The sequence below is a fragment of the Eucyclogobius newberryi genome, unplaced genomic scaffold (genome assembly GCF_026437365.1).
Source record: "Eucyclogobius newberryi isolate DKJ021-1_F unplaced genomic scaffold, fEucNew1.0.hap1 SCAF_13, whole genome shotgun sequence".
NCBI classification, from domain to species: domain Eukaryota; kingdom Metazoa; phylum Chordata; class Actinopteri; order Gobiiformes; family Gobiidae; genus Eucyclogobius; species Eucyclogobius newberryi.
This window is the reverse complement of record NW_027315757.1, coordinates 1695901-1716392: the sequence shown is the minus strand read 5'-3', so window position 1 is coordinate 1716392 and position 20492 is coordinate 1695901. Positions and strand designations below refer to the sequence as shown.

The 20492-nt window shown below is 46.7% G+C and overlaps 1 protein-coding gene across 1 annotated transcript in view; it reads right to left on the bottom strand.

Annotated features, from left to right (window-relative positions):
- Positions 1-3133: 3133 nt before the first annotated feature.
- LOC140357788 (uncharacterized) overlaps positions 3134-20492 on the bottom strand; it is a 74804-nt gene continuing 57445 nt past the window's right edge. The window contains exon 2 of the mRNA XM_072442304.1: positions 3134-4368. Coding sequence (XP_072298405.1) covers positions 3134-4368 — 1235 coding nt within the window. The remainder of the gene's footprint in view (positions 4369-20492) is intronic.

Genomic DNA, 20492 nt, shown 5'->3' with positions numbered 1-20492 from the left:
TGCTGTCTCCAAGCTGCTGTAGTTTAGATGGTTACAGTCCTGTTCTTCAATGACATTAGCAGTTCAAATTTCAATATTTTCTCAAATGATAGCTAGTGTCTATTTGCACTTAGGCCGCGGTTATTTTATGACTCGGTTTAAGGATCCGCCGCACTTAGATTATTGATTTATACAATATAAATACAATTAATTATTATCAATGCAAAATAGCATTAAATGAAATATAAAAAGCGGTATTTAGTCAAAAGATAAGTGCGTGTGAAGCCCCTGTGCGGTCCCGTTTCACTGTCTGCTAAGCGCCTTTATATATCGCAAATACACATTTTAAACCTGTTTACCACATTTTCAGCGCGTTTTGCCGTGACTAAGGCTGTACACCTAGAAGTGTGAGTTCTGAGTGTAAAACACGCTAAATGTACCGTTACACGCTCCTGCGCGCCGCGTCTCCTCGCTCTCCTCCTCCTGGTGCGTTTTAGGGAAACCCGGAAGAAAAAATCTTTGGAAATTGAAATTATATTGAAATTTATATTTCTTCCGCCTGTTCAATATATTTCATTTAAAAATCCGTAAACCAAGTAATAAAATAACTACGACTTACTGGTTTAAATCCAACAAGTTCAAATCTAATTCAGCCAACTTTGAACAAAAGTTCAGATCTTCTAGACTCCTTCAAAAACCTGAGGACAGAACTACATCCAGGTTCACTGTGAATATTGAGGTTAGAAATGTCTATTCTTTTGCACATCAACTGCAAAAGGGGCAGACACCAACAGCAGCTAGTACAAAACGACATTTGCCCAGTACAGATATGTCATGAAAGCAGCCCCTGGGTTCAAAATGAGACCGCTGTGATGTCTGTGTGGGTTTTATTCAGCAAAGCAGCAAGTGTACTGTCTTTACCGTGATTTAAACACCGCTTTGGCTCCGAGAGATGTGAAAAGCGCTTATATACTCTTGGTTTGGTAATGCATCTACGTGCATCTTCATCTTTAGCCACAAACCGCTCTTTTGAAGACAGAAGAATCTAAGCAGGAGAAGAGATGGTTTGAAAGAGGAGTTAAAAAGGCCATTAACGGTGGAATATAACATCATTTTGAAACCATGGAGCAAGATCAGCTCAAGCCAGTCAAGGCTTATTGTGTCTACCCTTCTCTCCAACTCAAGCACGTTGGTGGACAATTGTCATTTTGTAGTACATTAGTGGATAATTGTGGATAATCAACAAAACAGTATTATCTACAGGCATTCCAATTTTTACAATACATTTAAAAAATATAATTTTTCTGATTATTTTTTGTCAGCATTTTTCTTAGAAATTGAACTCATTGCAACAACTATTCCATAGTATAATTCCTTTACTTGATAAGCAATGTTTCCTCAGCGTCGTCACATAAGCTAAGTAGAGAAAGATTCAGCTGTCGTCCCTTATGTCTCTGGACTGTTGGAAAAACTGCAAAAAAACACCCTGTTTATGTTAAACCAGGAAACACTTTAAGACAAAAGCTGTTTTCAGGACAAGTTGCCGACACAAAAACAGACCAATGTAGTTTATTCTGTCCAATGCAGTGAAGAAAGTTGTAAAGAGCGTTACATAGTGAGACTAAACAGGGTTATTGTCTTTTACGCCAACCGTTTGACTTGTGACCGTGTTACAGCACCGCCAAGTCTATCGCACTCGCCTGCTCTCCGTATCTTCCAAATTCATTGCCTAACACTCTATTCAAACGCACCAGTATCCATCCTCGTCTCCAGTAATGGACAGACTCCTTTAGATTCCATCCAGCTACTCTTCAGAGAGTCCTTGACTATCCAGCTCCTCTTCTCTCGTACTACTCAGTCAACATTATTTTCTGCCAGGCCTATGTCGAGATACAGATTATCGTCCCTCATTTTTAAATCATCTTTGGGGGTTCTGAATAAGCTGGGCTGATTACCCGAGACAGAGTCCCCGTCCTGAGTCTCTAACCAGCCAACTATCACCGCTCCATCATTGCTCCATCATCGCTCCATCATCGCTCCATCATCGAGCCATCATCGCTCCATCATCGCTCCATCATCGCTCCATCATTGCTCCATCATCGCTCCATCATCGCTCCATCATCGCTCCATCATTGCTCCATCATCGCTCCATCATCGCTCCATCATTGCTCCATCATCGCTCCATCATCGCTCCATCATCGAGCCATCATCGCTCCATCATCGCTCCATCATCGCTCCATCATCACTATCAATAAATATCAATAAACATTCTTTCATATTCCATTGTTGTGGCGTGGTCCTTGCTAGTGAAATGTAGATGACGATATTATTTGTTAACTAAGGTTCGGGAGCAGGACCACGCCTCAACCTCTTACTCCTCCAGCAACCACGCCTCCACTCTTTAACCACACCTCGAATTACCCAGAAGCCCTATTTATACTGGCCTATCCACAGCATATCTAGTTGTCTCTGCTCTCTCGACCCCTCCCACCCCATGTCTCAATCATCTTCACATTAACACATCACCATCTGAGGAGGGGGGGTTCTGGGGGGAGTCTCTACCCAGCCAACTCTCATCAATCCATCATTGATCCTTCATCACTATTACCTATTACACTACACTACACTATTACAATATTACTATATTCCAGTGTTGTGGCGTGGTCCTTGCCTCTGCTCATGTTAAAGAGCGCAGCATGAACGGGCCAATGAGCACGGCCACAGACTGAGCAGCAGAACCATGCTTCACGCACATATATATATATTTATTTATGTATTTATTTCACGTTCCAGATGCTCTAAAATAACACTACACAAATGAAACTGAAACGCCAGTTGGCCCCTGTTGTTTATAATAAGTGAAGGGAACTATGTGTCGCATACCATTTATTTTTTATGTTTGATTTAGTTTTAATCAGGAACAGACGATATATCACTAAAACAAGCCTCTTCTATGTAGATTTAAATGTCTACAGTTTAATCAGCAGCATGTATTTAACTTTAAAAAGAGTTAAATATCGTATATAGAGATATGAGAAAATGTTATGGAGATGTACATTTTTGGCCATATCGCCCAACTTCAGGCCATTCAGTGTGGTGCATACATTGCAATCAAATCGAATTTGCAATTTGAGTTGGCAAAAAAGATCAACTCTCAAAGGCTGCAGTTATTTAGATTACTACCTCTCTGATGTCCTGAAGGTGCTGGTGGTAAGATCAGATGGCCGGATGAACCAGAGGTCCCATTGGTGCTGCTGTTAAGTGTAGACTGAGAGAAGGAGGCGATCCTCTGGAGGATGGAGCCCACACTGTCTTTGAGCTCGTCCGACTCTGCCTCTGGGGACACGAGGCCCCTTGAGACGGAGACACTGTCCAGCGTTCCCACCTGCGGCCCCGACAGGAGCAGCAGGCGAGGCGCCTGAGCAGGCGACAGGGGCACCCGGCAGGGGCTGACCCGGGGGACGCGCTGGGGGCCTGAAGGAGGAGTTACAGGACTGCACGCCTCGTGCAGGGAGTGCAGCGGCGTGTCCGAGCTATCCAGGCTGTTCAGGGAGACTGAAGAGCTTACCAAAACAGAGCCAGGAGAGCGGGGAGGAACACTGGCTCTGGGCGAGGCGTCTGGAGGGAGAGACGGAGCAGTCACGATACTGTCCAGGTCCAGGGGGAACTTGTTGAGCTGCTGGGTCTTTCTGTGACTGGCCGGGGTCACTGTCTTTTGGCTCTGGTTATTGAACGAGAGATGCTCTTCCCCAAAGCTGCTGTTATTTTGGAAGCGACCATTCCAGTTAGTGTTCACATTAGCATTAACCATCTTAAATCCGGGAGAGAATTGTCCTCCTGCTGCACTCTTCCCCAGAGCCCTCCCTTCGTCTCTGTTGGGACTCTGCAGGTCGAGGATGGCTTTGGACTCTGGAGAGAACTTCCTGTGTTTGAAGTTGCCATTGAGCGGCTGCTGATGCTGTGCGTTGAGCGAGTACTCCTCGGCCGTGCAAGGACTAGTGTAGGACAGGAGCTTGGAAACCCCTCCCGAGTATTCCAGGCTGGACGTGGAACTGTGCAGGCTGTCATTGTCACTGCCCGCTGCAAACATGGCTGAGTAGCTGCTGGGACAGAGTTGGTACTGGAAGGAGGCAGTGCGTGTCACACAGGAGCCATTGCTCTGAAGGGGCTTGTTGGGGATTCCCTTGCGGGGGGGCCGAGGCTCACGACTGTGATGTGGAGGTGGGCTCAGGGGCGAGGTGAAGGGCTGCAAAGTGGAATGGACAATGGGTTTAGTGTGGTTGAGGAAGTAGCGAGGAGAAGCTGGAGGCAGTGGGGAGCACACCGGAGAGGGAAGGGAGAAGGAAAGGATGTCCTCCTCATCATCAATGTCAAAAGACCTCTTCAGAGCTGAAACAGAAAGACAGCTTTAATAGAACATTGTCAACTCAAAGCATGAGCAAATACAATTGGCTTGATGAAAAAACGTATAAGAAACTTCTGATTATGACGTCGGGGTAGAAACTAACACTGCCAAAATTTGCCTTAAAAATCAGTTTCAGCCACATAATCCCAGAAACAATAGATGAGTACACAACAGACACAAGACTGATAACGCTACGGGAACTAAACGATCAAAGATGACGCACCGTGGCCTCAGTGGCAAACAGACTCACAACAGTGCGGCGGCCCTCTCTCCGCCACCATTCAACATATTTCAGACAATATTGATGAGTCCAGGGGCCTCAACTATAAAGGATTGTGGAGACATTTTGCTGTGTGTACTAAGTGACTGCTAGAGACTCATCAAACTACTGATTTATTAAACACTCACTGTCCCCCAGCAGCTGCCTACATGAACCCATATCATGCCCTCTACACACGTGGCACAGAGACACAAGACACGTGGGACAGAGGGCGGGGCAGACGCTGCACGCAGCAGCAGTCTCAGCGTCACAGGCTTTAGTACAAATACACATTAAAGGGATTGTAATCATTCATCCCTCTCAAATGAACTTTTAACACGTCAGAAGAAATAGTTTGAGTTTCCTACACTTGAGTTTTGGTTGTGCTTCAGGCTCTTGTTTGAATGAGATGTGAGGTTTGACCATGGCCCTGGTCACACATATGATCACATGGAGGTCTGAAAGGTCAAAGTATGTGACAGATGAAGCTCTAACTCTTATTCGGAGGATAAAACGCCGTAAAAAGTGGGCTCACTTGAGTGCGCTGGTCTGGGTCAGGGTCAGGGCCAGACTCTGCGTCCGGTTGGATCATTTGAGTGGATCCAAACTCCAGCGTGCGGAGCGTAAAGACAAATGAAGGCGTTGGATCTGCGTCTTGTCTCAGCTTCATTAAACCAAACATGGCTCATGTCGTCTGGAGGAGGAGTTTTCTCACAGCTCTGATTCTTGTTTCATAAATCCATTCACAGATTCAGAGGATCTTCTCTGTCACAGACACAGACTGATGCGGTCACAGCGCTGCATGAGAGAGAGCTTCATGTGTCATGTGACGCTTCATGTGTCATGTGACGCTTCATGTGTCATGTGACGCTTCATGTGTGTCATGTGACGCTTCATGTGTGTCATGTGACGCTTCATGTGTCATGTGACGCTTCATGTGTGTCATGTGACGCTTCATGTGTCATGTGACGCTTCATGTGTGTCATGTGACGCTTCATGTGTCATGTGACGCTTCATGTGTGTCATGTGACGCTTCATGTGTCATGTGAGGCTTCATGTGTGTCATGTGACGCTTCATGTGTGTCATGTGACGCTTCATGTGTCATGTGACGCTTCATGTGTGTCATGTGACGCTTCATGTGTCATGTGACGCTTCATGTGTGTCATGTGACGCTTCATGTGTCATGTGACGCTTCATGTGTGTCATGTGACGCTTCATGTGTGTCATGTGACGCTTCATGTGTGTCATGTGACGCTTCATGTGTGTCATGTGACGCTTCATGTGTGTCATGCGACGCTTCATGTGTGTCATGCGACGCTTCATGTGTGTCATGTGACGCTTCATGTGTGTCATGTGACGCTTCATGTGTGTCATGTGACGCTTCATGTGTGTCATGTGACGCTTCATGTGTCATGTGACGCTTCATGTGTGTCATGTGACGCTTCATGTGTGTCATGTGACGCTTCATGTGTCATGTGACGCTTCATGTGTGTCATGTGACGCTTCATGTGTGTCATGTGACGCTTCATGTGTGTCATGTGACGCTTCATGTGTCATGTGACGCTTCATGTGTGTCATGTGACGCTTCATGTGTCATGTGACGCTTCATGTGTCATGTGACGCTTCATGTGTGTCATGTGACGCTTCATGTGTCATGTGACGCTTCATGTGTGTCATGTGACGCTTCATGTGTCATGTGACGCTTCATGTGTCATGTGACGCTTCATGTGTGTCATGTGACGCTTCATGTGTGTCATGTGACGCTTCATGTGTGTCATGTGACGCTTCATGTGTCATGTGACGCTTCATGTGTGTCATGTGACGCTTCATGTGTCATGTGACGCTTCATGTGAGTCATGTGACGCTTCATGTGTCATGTGACGCTTCATGTGTGTCATGTGACGCTTCATGTGTGTCATGTGACGCTTCATGTGTCATGTGACGCTTCATGTGTGTCATGTGACGCTTCATGTGTCATGTGACGCTTCATGTGTCATGTGACGCTTCATGTGTCATGTGACGCTTCATGTGTGTCATGTGACGCTTCATGTGTCATGTGACGCTTCATGTGTGTCATGTGACGCTTCATGTGTCATGTGACGCTTCATGTGTCATGTGACGCTTCATGTGTCATGTGACGCTTCATGTGTGTCATGTGACGCTTCATGTGTCATGTGACGCTTCATGTGTGTCATGTGACGCTTCATGTGTGTCATGTGACGCTTCATGTGTCATGTGACGCTTCATGGGTCATGTGACGCTTCATGTGTCATGTGACGCTTCATGTGTGTCATGTGACGCTTCATGTGTGTCATGTGACGCTTCATGTGTCATGTGACGCTTCATGTGTGTCATGTGACGCTTCATGTGTGTCATGTGACGCTTCATGTGTCATGTGACGCTTCATGTGTGTCATGTGACGCTTCATGTGTCATGTGACGCTTCATGTGTGTCATGTGACGCTTCATGTGTATCATGTGACGCTTCATGTGTCATGTGACGCTTCATGTGTGTCATGTGACGCTTCATGTGTCATGTGACGCTTCATGTGTGTCATGTGACGCTTCATGTGTGTCACGTGACGCTTCATGTGTCATGTGACGCTTCATGTGTGTCATGTGACGCTTCATGTGTGTCATGTGACGCTTCATGTGTGTCATGTGACGCTTCATGTGTCATGTGACGCTTCATGTGTGTCATGTGACGCTTCATGTGTGTCATGTGACGCTTCATGTGTGTCATGTGACGCTTCATGTGTCATGTGACGCTTCATGTGTGTCATGTGACGCTTCATGTGTCATGTGACGCTTCATGTGTGTCATGTGACGCTTCATGTGTGTCATGTGACGCTTCATGTGTCATGTGACGCTTCATGTGTGTCATGTGACGCTTCATGTGTCATGTGACGCTTCATGTGTCATGTAACGCTTCATGTGTGTCATGTGACGCTTCATGTGTCATGTGACGCTTCATGTGTCATGTGACGCTTCATGTGTGTCATGTGACGCTTCATGTGTCATGTGACGCTTCATGTGTGTCATGTGACGCTTCATGTGTGTCATGTGACGCTTCATGTGTCATGTGACGCTTCATGTGTGTCATGTGACGCTTCATGTGTGTCATGTGACGCTTCATGTGTGTCATGTGACGCTTCATGTGTCATGTGACGCTTCATGTGTGTCATGTGACGCTTCATGTGTCATGTGACGCTTCATGTGTGTCATGTGACGCTTCATGTGTCATGTGACGCTTCATGTGTGTCATGTGACGCTTCATGTGTCATGTGACGCTTCATGTGTGTCATGTGACGCTTCATGTGTGTCATGTGACGCTTCATGTGTCATGTGACGCTTCATGTGTGTCATGTGACGCTTCATGTGTGTCATGTGACGCTTCATGTGTGTCATGTGACGCTTCATGTGTCATGTGACGCTTCATGTGTGTCATGTGACGCTTCATGTGTGTCATGTGACGCTTCATGTGTGTCATGTGACGCTTCATGTGTCATGTGACGCTTCATGTGTGTCATGTGACGCTTCATGTGTCATGTGACGCTTCATGTGTGTCATGTGACGCTTCATGTGTGTCATGTGACGCTTCATGTGTCATGTGACGCTTCATGTGTGTCATGTGACGCTTCATGTGTCATGTGACGCTTCATGTGTCATGTGACGCTTCATGTGTGTCATGTGACGCTTCATGTGTCATGTGACGCTTCATGTGTCATGTGACGCTTCATGTGTGTCATGTGACGCTTCATGTGTCATGTGACGCTTCATGTGTGTCATGTGACGCTTCATGTGTGTCATGTGACGCTTCATGTGTCATGTGACGCTTCATGTGTATCATGTGACGCTTCATGTGTGTCATGTGACGCTTCATGTGTGTCATGTGACGCTTCATGTGTCATGTGACGCTTCATGTGTGTCATATGACGCTTCATGTGTCATGTGACGCTTCATGTGTCATGTGACGCTTCATGTGTCATGTGACGCTTCATATGTGTCATGTGACGCTTCATGTGTGTCATGTGACGCTTCATGTGTGTCATGTGACGCTTCATGTGTGTCATGTGACGCTTCATGTGTGTCATGTGACGCTTCATGTGTCATGTGACGCTTCATGTGTGTCATGTGACGCTTCATGTGTCATGTGACGCTTCATGTGTGTCATGTGACGCTTCATGTGTCATGTGACGCTTCATGTGAGTCATGTGACGCTTCATGTGTCATGTGACGCTTCATGTGTGTCATGTGACGCTTCATGTGTCATGTGACGCTTCATGTGTGTCATGTGACGCTTCATGTGTGTCATGTGACGCTTCATGTGTCATGTGACGCTTCATGGGTCATGTGACGCTTCATGGGTCATGCTACGCTTCATGTGTCATGTGACGCTTCATGTGTGTCATGTGACGCTTCATGTGTGTCATGTGACGCTTCATGTGTGTCATGTGACGCTTCATGTGTCATGTGACGCTTCATGTGTGTCATGTGACGCTTCATGTGTGTCATGTGACGCTTCATGTGTCATGTGACGCTTCATGTGTGTCATGTGACGCTTCATGTGTCATGTGACGCTTCATGTGTCATGTGACGCTTCATGTGTCATGTGACGCTTCATGTGTGTCATGTGACGCTTCATGTGTCATGTGACGCTTCATGTGTGTCATGTGACGCTTCATGTGTCATGTGACGCTTCATGTGTCATGTGACGCTTCATGTGTCATGTGACGCTTCATGTGTGTCATGTGACGCTTCATGTGTCATGTGACGCTTCATGTGTGTCATGTGACGCTTCATGTGTGTCATGTGACGCTTCATGTGTCATGTGACGCTTCATGGGTCATGTGACGCTTCATGTGTCATGTGACGCTTCATGTGTGTCATGTGACGCTTCATGTGTGTCATGTGACGCTTCATGTGTCATGTGACGCTTCATGTGTGTCATGTGACGCTTCATGTGTGTCATGTGACGCTTCATGTGTCATGTGACGCTTCATGTGTGTCATGTGACGCTTCATGTGTCATGTGACGCTTCATGTGTGTCATGTGACGCTTCATGTGTATCATGTGACGCTTCATGTGTCATGTGACGCTTCATGTGTGTCATGTGACGCTTCATGTGTCATGTGACGCTTCATGTGTGTCATGTGACGCTTCATGTGTGTCATGTGACGCTTCATGTGTATCATGTGACGCTTCATGTGTCATGTGACGCTTCATGTGTGTCATGTGACGCTTCATGTGTCATGTGACGCTTCATGTGTGTCATGTGACGCTTCATGTGTCATGTGACGCTTCATGTGTGTCATGTGACGCTTCATGTGTGTCATGTGACGCTTCATGTGTGTCATGTGACGCTTCATGTGTCATGTGACGCTTCATGTGTGTCATGTGACGCTTCATGTGTGTCATGTGACGCTTCATGTGTGTCATGTGACGCTTCATGTGTCATGTGACGCTTCATGTGTGTCATGTGACGCTTCATGTGTCATGTGACGCTTCATGTGTGTCATGTGACGCTTCATGTGTGTCATGTGACGCTTCATGTGTCATGTGACGCTTCATGTGTGTCATGTGACGCTTCATGTGTCATGTGACGCTTCATGTGTCATGTAACGCTTCATGTGTGTCATGTGACGCTTCATGTGTCATGTGACGCTTCATGTGTCATGTGACGCTTCATGTGTGTCATGTGACGCTTCATGTGTCATGTGACGCTTCATGTGTGTCATGTGACGCTTCATGTGTGTCATGTGACGCTTCATGTGTCATGTGACGCTTCATGTGTGTCATGTGACGCTTCATGTGTGTCATGTGACGCTTCATGTGTGTCATGTGACGCTTCATGTGTCATGTGACGCTTCATGTGTGTCATGTGACGCTTCATGTGTCATGTGACGCTTCATGTGTGTCATGTGACGCTTCATGTGTCATGTGACGCTTCATGTGTGTCATGTGACGCTTCATGTGTCATGTGACGCTTCATGTGTGTCATGTGACGCTTCATGTGTGTCATGTGACGCTTCATGTGTCATGTGACGCTTCATGTGTGTCATGTGACGCTTCATGTGTGTCATGTGACGCTTCATGTGTGTCATGTGACGCTTCATGTGTCATGTGACGCTTCATGTGTGTCATGTGACGCTTCATGTGTGTCATGTGACGCTTCATGTGTGTCATGTGACGCTTCATGTGTCATGTGACGCTTCATGTGTGTCATGTGACGCTTCATGTGTCATGTGACGCTTCATGTGTGTCATGTGACGCTTCATGTGTGTCATGTGACGCTTCATGTGTCATGTGACGCTTCATGTGTGTCATGTGACGCTTCATGTGTCATGTGACGCTTCATGTGTCATGTGACGCTTCATGTGTGTCATGTGACGCTTCATGTGTCATGTGACGCTTCATGTGTCATGTGACGCTTCATGTGTGTCATGTGACGCTTCATGTGTCATGTGACGCTTCATGTGTGTCATGTGACGCTTCATGTGTGTCATGTGACGCTTCATGTGTCATGTGACGCTTCATGTGTATCATGTGACGCTTCATGTGTGTCATGTGACGCTTCATGTGTGTCATGTGACGCTTCATGTGTCATGTGACGCTTCATGTGTGTCATATGACGCTTCATGTGTCATGTGACGCTTCATGTGTCATGTGACGCTTCATGTGTCATGTGACGCTTCATATGTGTCATGTGACGCTTCATGTGTGTCATGTGACGCTTCATGTGTGTCATGTGACGCTTCATGTGTGTCATGTGACGCTTCATGTGTGTCATGTGACGCTTCATGTGTCATGTGACGCTTCATGTGTGTCATGTGACGCTTCATGTGTCATGTGACGCTTCATGTGTGTCATGTGACGCTTCATGTGTCATGTGACGCTTCATGTGAGTCATGTGACGCTTCATGTGTCATGTGACGCTTCATGTGTGTCATGTGACGCTTCATGTGTCATGTGACGCTTCATGTGTGTCATGTGACGCTTCATGTGTGTCATGTGACGCTTCATGTGTCATGTGACGCTTCATGGGTCATGTGACGCTTCATGGGTCATGCTACGCTTCATGTGTCATGTGACGCTTCATGTGTGTCATGTGACGCTTCATGTGTGTCATGTGACGCTTCATGTGTGTCATGTGACGCTTCATGTGTCATGTGACGCTTCATGTGTGTCATGTGACGCTTCATGTGTGTCATGTGACGCTTCATGTGTCATGTGACGCTTCATGTGTGTCATGTGACGCTTCATGTGTCATGTGACGCTTCATGTGTCATGTGACGCTTCATGTGTCATGTGACGCTTCATGTGTGTCATGTGACGCTTCATGTGTCATGTGACGCTTCATGTGTGTCATGTGACGCTTCATGTGTCATGTGACGCTTCATGTGTCATGTGACGCTTCATGTGTCATGTGACGCTTCATGTGTGTCATGTGACGCTTCATGTGTCATGTGACGCTTCATGTGTGTCATGTGACGCTTCATGTGTGTCATGTGACGCTTCATGTGTCATGTGACGCTTCATGGGTCATGTGACGCTTCATGTGTCATGTGACGCTTCATGTGTGTCATGTGACGCTTCATGTGTGTCATGTGACGCTTCATGTGTCATGTGACGCTTCATGTGTGTCATGTGACGCTTCATGTGTGTCATGTGACGCTTCATGTGTCATGTGACGCTTCATGTGTGTCATGTGACGCTTCATGTGTCATGTGACGCTTCATGTGTGTCATGTGACGCTTCATGTGTATCATGTGACGCTTCATGTGTCATGTGACGCTTCATGTGTGTCATGTGACGCTTCATGTGTCATGTGACGCTTCATGTGTGTCATGTGACGCTTCATGTGTGTCACGTGACGCTTCATGTGTCATGTGACGCTTCATGTGTGTCATGTGACGCTTCATGTGTGTCATGTGACGCTTCATGTGTGTCATGTGACGCTTCATGTGTCATGTGACGCTTCATGTGTGTCATGTGACGCTTCATGTGTGTCATGTGACGCTTCATGTGTGTCATGTGACGCTTCATGTGTCATGTGACGCTTCATGTGTGTCATGTGACGCTTCATGTGTCATGTGACGCTTCATGTGTGTCATGTGACGCTTCATGTGTGTCATGTGACGCTTCATGTGTCATGTGACGCTTCATGTGTGTCATGTGACGCTTCATGTGTCATGTGACGCTTCATGTGTCATGTAACGCTTCATGTGTGTCATGTGACGCTTCATGTGTCATGTGACGCTTCATGTGTCATGTGACGCTTCATGTGTGTCATGTGACGCTTCATGTGTCATGTGACGCTTCATGTGTGTCATGTGACGCTTCATGTGTGTCATGTGACGCTTCATGTGTCATGTGACGCTTCATGTGTGTCATGTGACGCTTCATGTGTGTCATGTGACGCTTCATGTGTGTCATGTGACGCTTCATGTGTCATGTGACGCTTCATGTGTGTCATGTGACGCTTCATGTGTCATGTGACGCTTCATGTGTGTCATGTGACGCTTCATGTGTCATGTGACGCTTCATGTGTGTCATGTGACGCTTCATGTGTCATGTGACGCTTCATGTGTGTCATGTGACGCTTCATGTGTGTCATGTGACGCTTCATGTGTCATGTGACGCTTCATGTGTGTCATGTGACGCTTCATGTGTGTCATGTGACGCTTCATGTGTGTCATGTGACGCTTCATGTGTCATGTGACGCTTCATGTGTGTCATGTGACGCTTCATGTGTGTCATGTGACGCTTCATGTGTGTCATGTGACGCTTCATGTGTCATGTGACGCTTCATGTGTGTCATGTGACGCTTCATGTGTCATGTGACGCTTCATGTGTGTCATGTGACGCTTCATGTGTGTCATGTGACGCTTCATGTGTCATGTGACGCTTCATGTGTGTCATGTGACGCTTCATGTGTCATGTGACGCTTCATGTGTCATGTGACGCTTCATGTGTGTCATGTGACGCTTCATGTGTCATGTGACGCTTCATGTGTCATGTGACGCTTCATGTGTGTCATGTGACGCTTCATGTGTCATGTGACGCTTCATGTGTGTCATGTGACGCTTCATGTGTGTCATGTGACGCTTCATGTGTCATGTGACGCTTCATGTGTATCATGTGACGCTTCATGTGTGTCATGTGACGCTTCATGTGTGTCATGTGACGCTTCATGTGTCATGTGACGCTTCATGTGTGTCATATGACGCTTCATGTGTCATGTGACGCTTCATGTGTCATGTGACGCTTCATGTGTCATGTGACGCTTCATATGTGTCATGTGACGCTTCATGTGTGTCATGTGACGCTTCATGTGTGTCATGTGACGCTTCATGTGTGTCATGTGACGCTTCATGTGTGTCATGTGACGCTTCATGTGTCATGTGACGCTTCATGTGTGTCATGTGACGCTTCATGTGTCATGTGACGCTTCATGTGTGTCATGTGACGCTTCATGTGTCATGTGACGCTTCATGTGAGTCATGTGACGCTTCATGTGTCATGTGACGCTTCATGTGTGTCATGTGACGCTTCATGTGTCATGTGACGCTTCATGTGTGTCATGTGACGCTTCATGTGTGTCATGTGACGCTTCATGTGTCATGTGACGCTTCATGGGTCATGTGACGCTTCATGGGTCATGCTACGCTTCATGTGTCATGTGACGCTTCATGTGTGTCATGTGACGCTTCATGTGTGTCATGTGACGCTTCATGTGTGTCATGTGACGCTTCATGTGTCATGTGACGCTTCATGTGTGTCATGTGACGCTTCATGTGTGTCATGTGACGCTTCATGTGTCATGTGACGCTTCATGTGTGTCATGTGACGCTTCATGTGTCATGTGACGCTTCATGTGTCATGTGACGCTTCATGTGTCATGTGACGCTTCATGTGTGTCATGTGACGCTTCATGTGTCATGTGACGCTTCATGTGTGTCATGTGACGCTTCATGTGTCATGTGACGCTTCATGTGTCATGTGACGCTTCATGTGTCATGTGACGCTTCATGTGTGTCATGTGACGCTTCATGTGTCATGTGACGCTTCATGTGTGTCATGTGACGCTTCATGTGTGTCATGTGACGCTTCATGTGTCATGTGACGCTTCATGGGTCATGTGACGCTTCATGTGTCATGTGACGCTTCATGTGTGTCATGTGACGCTTCATGTGTGTCATGTGACGCTTCATGTGTCATGTGACGCTTCATGTGTGTCATGTGACGCTTCATGTGTGTCATGTGACGCTTCATGTGTCATGTGACGCTTCATGTGTGTCATGTGACGCTTCATGTGTCATGTGACGCTTCATGTGTGTCATGTGACGCTTCATGTGTATCATGTGACGCTTCATGTGTCATGTGACGCTTCATGTGTGTCATGTGACGCTTCATGTGTCATGTGACGCTTCATGTGTGTCATGTGACGCTTCATGTGTGTCACGTGACGCTTCATGTGTCATGTGACGCTTCATGTGTGTCATGTGACGCTTCATGTGTGTCATGTGACGCTTCATGTGTCATGTGACGCTTCATGTGTGTCATGTGACGCTTCATGTGTGTCATGTGACGCTTCATGTGTGTCATGTGACGCTTCATGTGTGTCATGTGACGCTTCATGTGTGTCATGTGACGCTTCATGTGTGTCATGTGACGCTTCATGTGTCATGTGACGCTTCATGTGTGTCATGTGACGCTTCATGTGTCATGTGACGCTTCATGTGTGTCATGTGACGCTTCATGTGTGTCATGTGACGCTTCATGTGTGTCATGTGACCCTTCATGTGTCATGTGACGCTTCATGTGTGTCATATGACGCTTCATGTGTGTCATGTGACGCTTCATGTGTGTCATGTGACGCTTCATGTGTCATGTGACGCTTCATGTGTGTCATGTGACGCTTCATGTGTGTCATGTGACGCTTCATGTGTGTCATGTGACGCTTCATGTGTCATGTGACGCTTCATGTGTGTCATGTGACGCTTCATGTGTGTCATGTGACGCTTCATGTGTCATGTGACGCTTCATGTGTGTCATGTGACGCTTCATGTGTGTCATGTGACGCTTCATGTGTGTCATGTGACGCTTCATGTGTCATGTGACGCTTCATGTGTCATGTGACGCTTCATGTGTGTCATGTGACGCTTCATGTGTCATGTGACGCTTCATGTGTCATGTGACGCTTCATGTGTCATGTGACGCTTCATGTGTATCATGTGACGCTTCATGTGTGTCATGTGACGCTTCATGTGTCATGTGACGCTTCATGTGTGTCATGTGACGCTTCATGTGTGTCATGTGACGCTTCATGTGTCATGTGGTGCTTCATGTGTGTCATGTGACGCTTCGTGTGTGTCACGTGACACTTCATGTGTATCATGTGACGCTTCATGTGTCATGTGACGCTTCATTTGTCATGTGGCGCTTCATGTGTGTCATGTGACGCTTCGTGTGTGTCATGTGACGCTTCGTGTGTGTCATGTGACGCTTCATTTGTCATGTGACGCTTCATGATGTGTCATGTGACGCTTCATGTGTGTCATGTGACGCTTCATGTGTCATGTGACGCTTCATGTGTGTCATGTGACGCTTCATGTGTCATGTGATGCTTCATGTGTGTCATGTGACGCTTCATGTGTGTCATGTGACGCTTCATGTGTCATGTGACGCTTCATGTGTGTCATGTGATGCTTCATGATGTGTCATGTGACGCTTCATGTGTGTCATGTGACGCTTCATGTGTCATGTGATGCTTCATATGTGTCATGTGACGCTTAATGTGTGTCATGTGACGCTTCATGTGTCATGTGATGCTTCATATGTGTCATGTGAAGCTTAATGTGTCATGTGACGCTTCATGTGTGTCATGTGACGCTTCATGTGTGTCATGTGACACGTCTTGGGTCATGTGACGCGTCATATGTGTCATGTGACGCTTCATGTGTGTCATGTGACGCTTCATGTGTGTCACGTGACACTTCATGTGTGTCATGTGACGCTTCATGTGTCATGTGACGCTTCATGTGTCACTTGACGCTTCGTGTATGTCATGTGACGCTTCATGTGTCATGTGATGCTTCATATGTGTCATGTGACGCTTAATGTGTGTCATGTGACGCTTCATGTGTCATGTGATGCTTCATATGTGTCATGTGACGCTTAATGTGTCATGTGACGCTTCATGTGTGTCATGTGACGCTTCATGTGTGTCATGTGACGCTTCATGTGTCATGTGACGCTTCATGTGTGTCATGTGACGCTTCATGTGTGTCATGTGACGCTTCATGTGTGTCATGTGACGCTTCATGTGTCATGTGACGCTTCATGTGTCATGTGACGCTTCATGTGTGTCATGTGACGCTTCATGTGTCATGTGACGCTTCATGTGTGTCATGTGACGCTTCATGTGTGTCATGTGACGCTTCATGTGTCATGTGACGCTTCATGTGTGTCATGTGACGCTTCATGTGTCATGTGATGCTTCATGTGTGTCATGTGACGCTTCATGTGTGTCATGTGACGCTTCATGTGTCATGTGACGCTTCATGTGTGTCATGTGATGCTTCATGATGTGTCATGTGACGCTTCATGTGTGTCATGTGACGCTTCATGTGTCATGTGATGCTTCATATGTGTCATGTGACGCTTAATGTGTGTCATGTGACGCTTCATGTGTCATGTGATGCTTCATATGTGTCATGTGACGCTTAATGTGTCATGTGACGCTTCATGTGTATCATGTGACGCTTCATGTGTGTCATGCGACACGTCTTGTGTCATGTGACGCGTCATATGTGTCATGTGACGCTTCATGTGTGTCATGTGACGCTTCATGTGTGTCACGTGACACTTCATGTGTGTCATGTGACACTTCATGTGTGATGTGACGCTTCATGTGTCATGTGACGCTTCATGTGTGTCATGTGACGCTTCATGTGTGTCACGTGACACTTCATGTGTGTCATGTGACGCTTCATGTGTCATGTGACGCTTCATGTGTCACGTGACGCTTCGTGTATGTCATGTGACACTTCATGTGTCATGTGATGCTTCATATGTGTCATGTGACGCTTAATGTGTGTCATGTGACGCTTCATGTGTCATGTGATGCTTCATATGTGTCATGTGACGCTTAATGTGTCATGTGACGCTTCATGTGTGTCATGTGACGCTTCATGTGTGTCATGTGACGCTTCATGTGTCATGTGACGCTTCATGTGTGTCATGTGACGCTTCATGTGTGTCATGTGACGCTTCATGTGTGTCATGTGACGCTTCATGTGTCATGTGACGCTTCATGTGTCATGTGACGCTTCATGTGTGTCATGTGACGCCTCATGTGTCATGTGACGCTTCATGTGTGTCATGTGACGCTTCATGTGTGTCATGTGACGCTTCATGTGTCATGTGACGCTTCATGTGTGTCATGTGACGCTTCATGTGTCATGTGACGCTTCATGTGTGTCATGTGACGCTTCATGTGTGTCATGTGACGCTTCATGTGTCATGTGACGCTTCATGTGTGTCATGTGATGCTTCATGATGTGTCATGTGACGCTTCATGTGTGTCATGTGACGCTTCATGTGTCATGTGATGCTTCATATGTGTCATGTGATGCTTAATGTGTGTCATGTGACGCTTCATGTGTCATGTGATGCTTCATATGTGTCATGTGACGCTTAATGTGTCATGTGACGCTTCATGTGTGTCATGTGACGCTTCATGTGTGTCATGTGACGCTTCATGTGTCATGTGACGCTTCATGTGTGTCATGTGACGCTTCATGTGTGTCATGTGACGCTTCATGTGTCATGTGACGCTTCATGTGTGTCATGTGACGCTTCATGTGTGTCATGTGACGCTTCATGTGTGTCATGTGACGCTTCATGTGTCATGTGACGCTTCATGTGTCATGTGACGCTTCATGTGTGTCATGTGACGCTTCATGTGTCATGTGACGCTTCATGTGTGTCATGTGACGCTTCATGTGTGTCATGTGACGCTTCATGTGTCATGTGACGCTTCATGTGTGTCATGTGACGCTTCATGTGTCATGTGATGCTTCATGTGTGTCATGTGACGCTTCATGTGTGTCATGTGACGCTTCATGTGTCATGTGATGCTTCATATGTGTCATGTGACGCTTAATGTGTGTCATGTGACGCTTCATGTGTCATGTGATGCTTCATATGTGTCATGTGACGCTTAATGTGTCATGTGACGCTTCATGTGTATCATGTGACGCTTCATGTGTGTCATGCGACACGTCTTGTGTCATGTGACGCGTCATATGTGTCATGTGACGCTTCATGTGTGTCATGTGACGCTTCATGTGTGTCACGTGACACTTCATGTGTGTCATGTGACACTTCATGTGTGATGTGACGCTTCATGTGTCATGTGACGCTTCATGTGTCATGTGACGCTTCATGTGTCACGTGACGCTTCGTGTATGTCATGTGACGCTTCATGTGTCATGTGATGCTTCATATGTGTCATATGACGCTTAATGTGTGTCATGTGACGCTTCATGTGTCATGTGATGCTTCATATGTGTCATGTGACGCTTAATGTGTCATGTGACGCTTCATGTGTGTCATGTGACGCTTCATGTGTGTCATGTGACGCTTCATGTGTCATGTGACGCTTCATGTGTGTCATGTGACGCTTCATGTGTTTCATGTGACGCTTCATGTGTGTCATGTGACGCTTCATGTGTCATGTGACGCTTCATGTGTCATGTGACGCTTCATGTGTGTCATGTGACGCTTCATGTGTCATGTGACGCTTCATGTGTGTCATGTGACGCTTCATGTGTGTCATGTGACGCTTCATGTGTCATGTGACGCTTCATGTGTGTCATGTGACGCTTCATGTGTCATGTGATGCTTCATGTGTGTCATGTGACGCTTCATGTGTGTCATGTGACGCTTCATGTGTCATGTGACGCTTCATGTGTGTCATGTGATGCTTCATGATGTGTCATGTGACGCTTCATGTGTGTCATGTGACGCTTCATGTGTCATGTGATGCTTCATATGTGTCATGTGACGCTTAATGTGTGTCATGTGACGCTTCATGTGTCATGTGATGCTTCATATGTGTCATGTGACGCTTAATGTGTCATGTGACGCTTCATGTGTATCATGTGACGCTTCATGTGTGTCATGCGACACGTCTTGTGTCATGTGACGCGTCATATGTGTCATGTGACGCTTCATGTGTGTCATGTGACGCTTCATGTGTGTCACGTGACACTTCATGTGTGTCATGTGACACTTCATGTGTGATGTGACGCTTCATGTGTCATGTGACGCTTCATGTGTGTCATGTGACGCTTCATGTGTGTCACGTGACACTTCATGTGTGTCATGTGACGCTTCATGTGTCATGTGACGCTTCATGTGTCACGTGACGCTTCGTGTGTGTCATGTGACGCTTCATGTGTCATGTGATGCTTCATATGTGTCATGTGACGCTTAATGTGTGTCATGTGACGCTTCATGTGTCATGTGATGCTTCATATGTGTCATGTGACGCTTAATGTGTCATGTGACGCTTCATGTGTGTCATGTGACGCTTCATGTGTGTCATGTGACGCTTCATGTGTCATGTGACGCTTCATGTGTGTCATGTGACGCTTCATGTGTCATGTGACGCTTCATGTGTGTCATGTGACGCTTCATGTGTCATGTGACGCTTCATGTGTGTCATGTGACGCTTCATGTGTGTCATGTGACGCTTCATGTGTGTCATGTGACGCTTCATGTGTGTCATGTGACGCTTCATGTGTGCCATGTGACGCTTCATGTGTCATGTGACGCTTC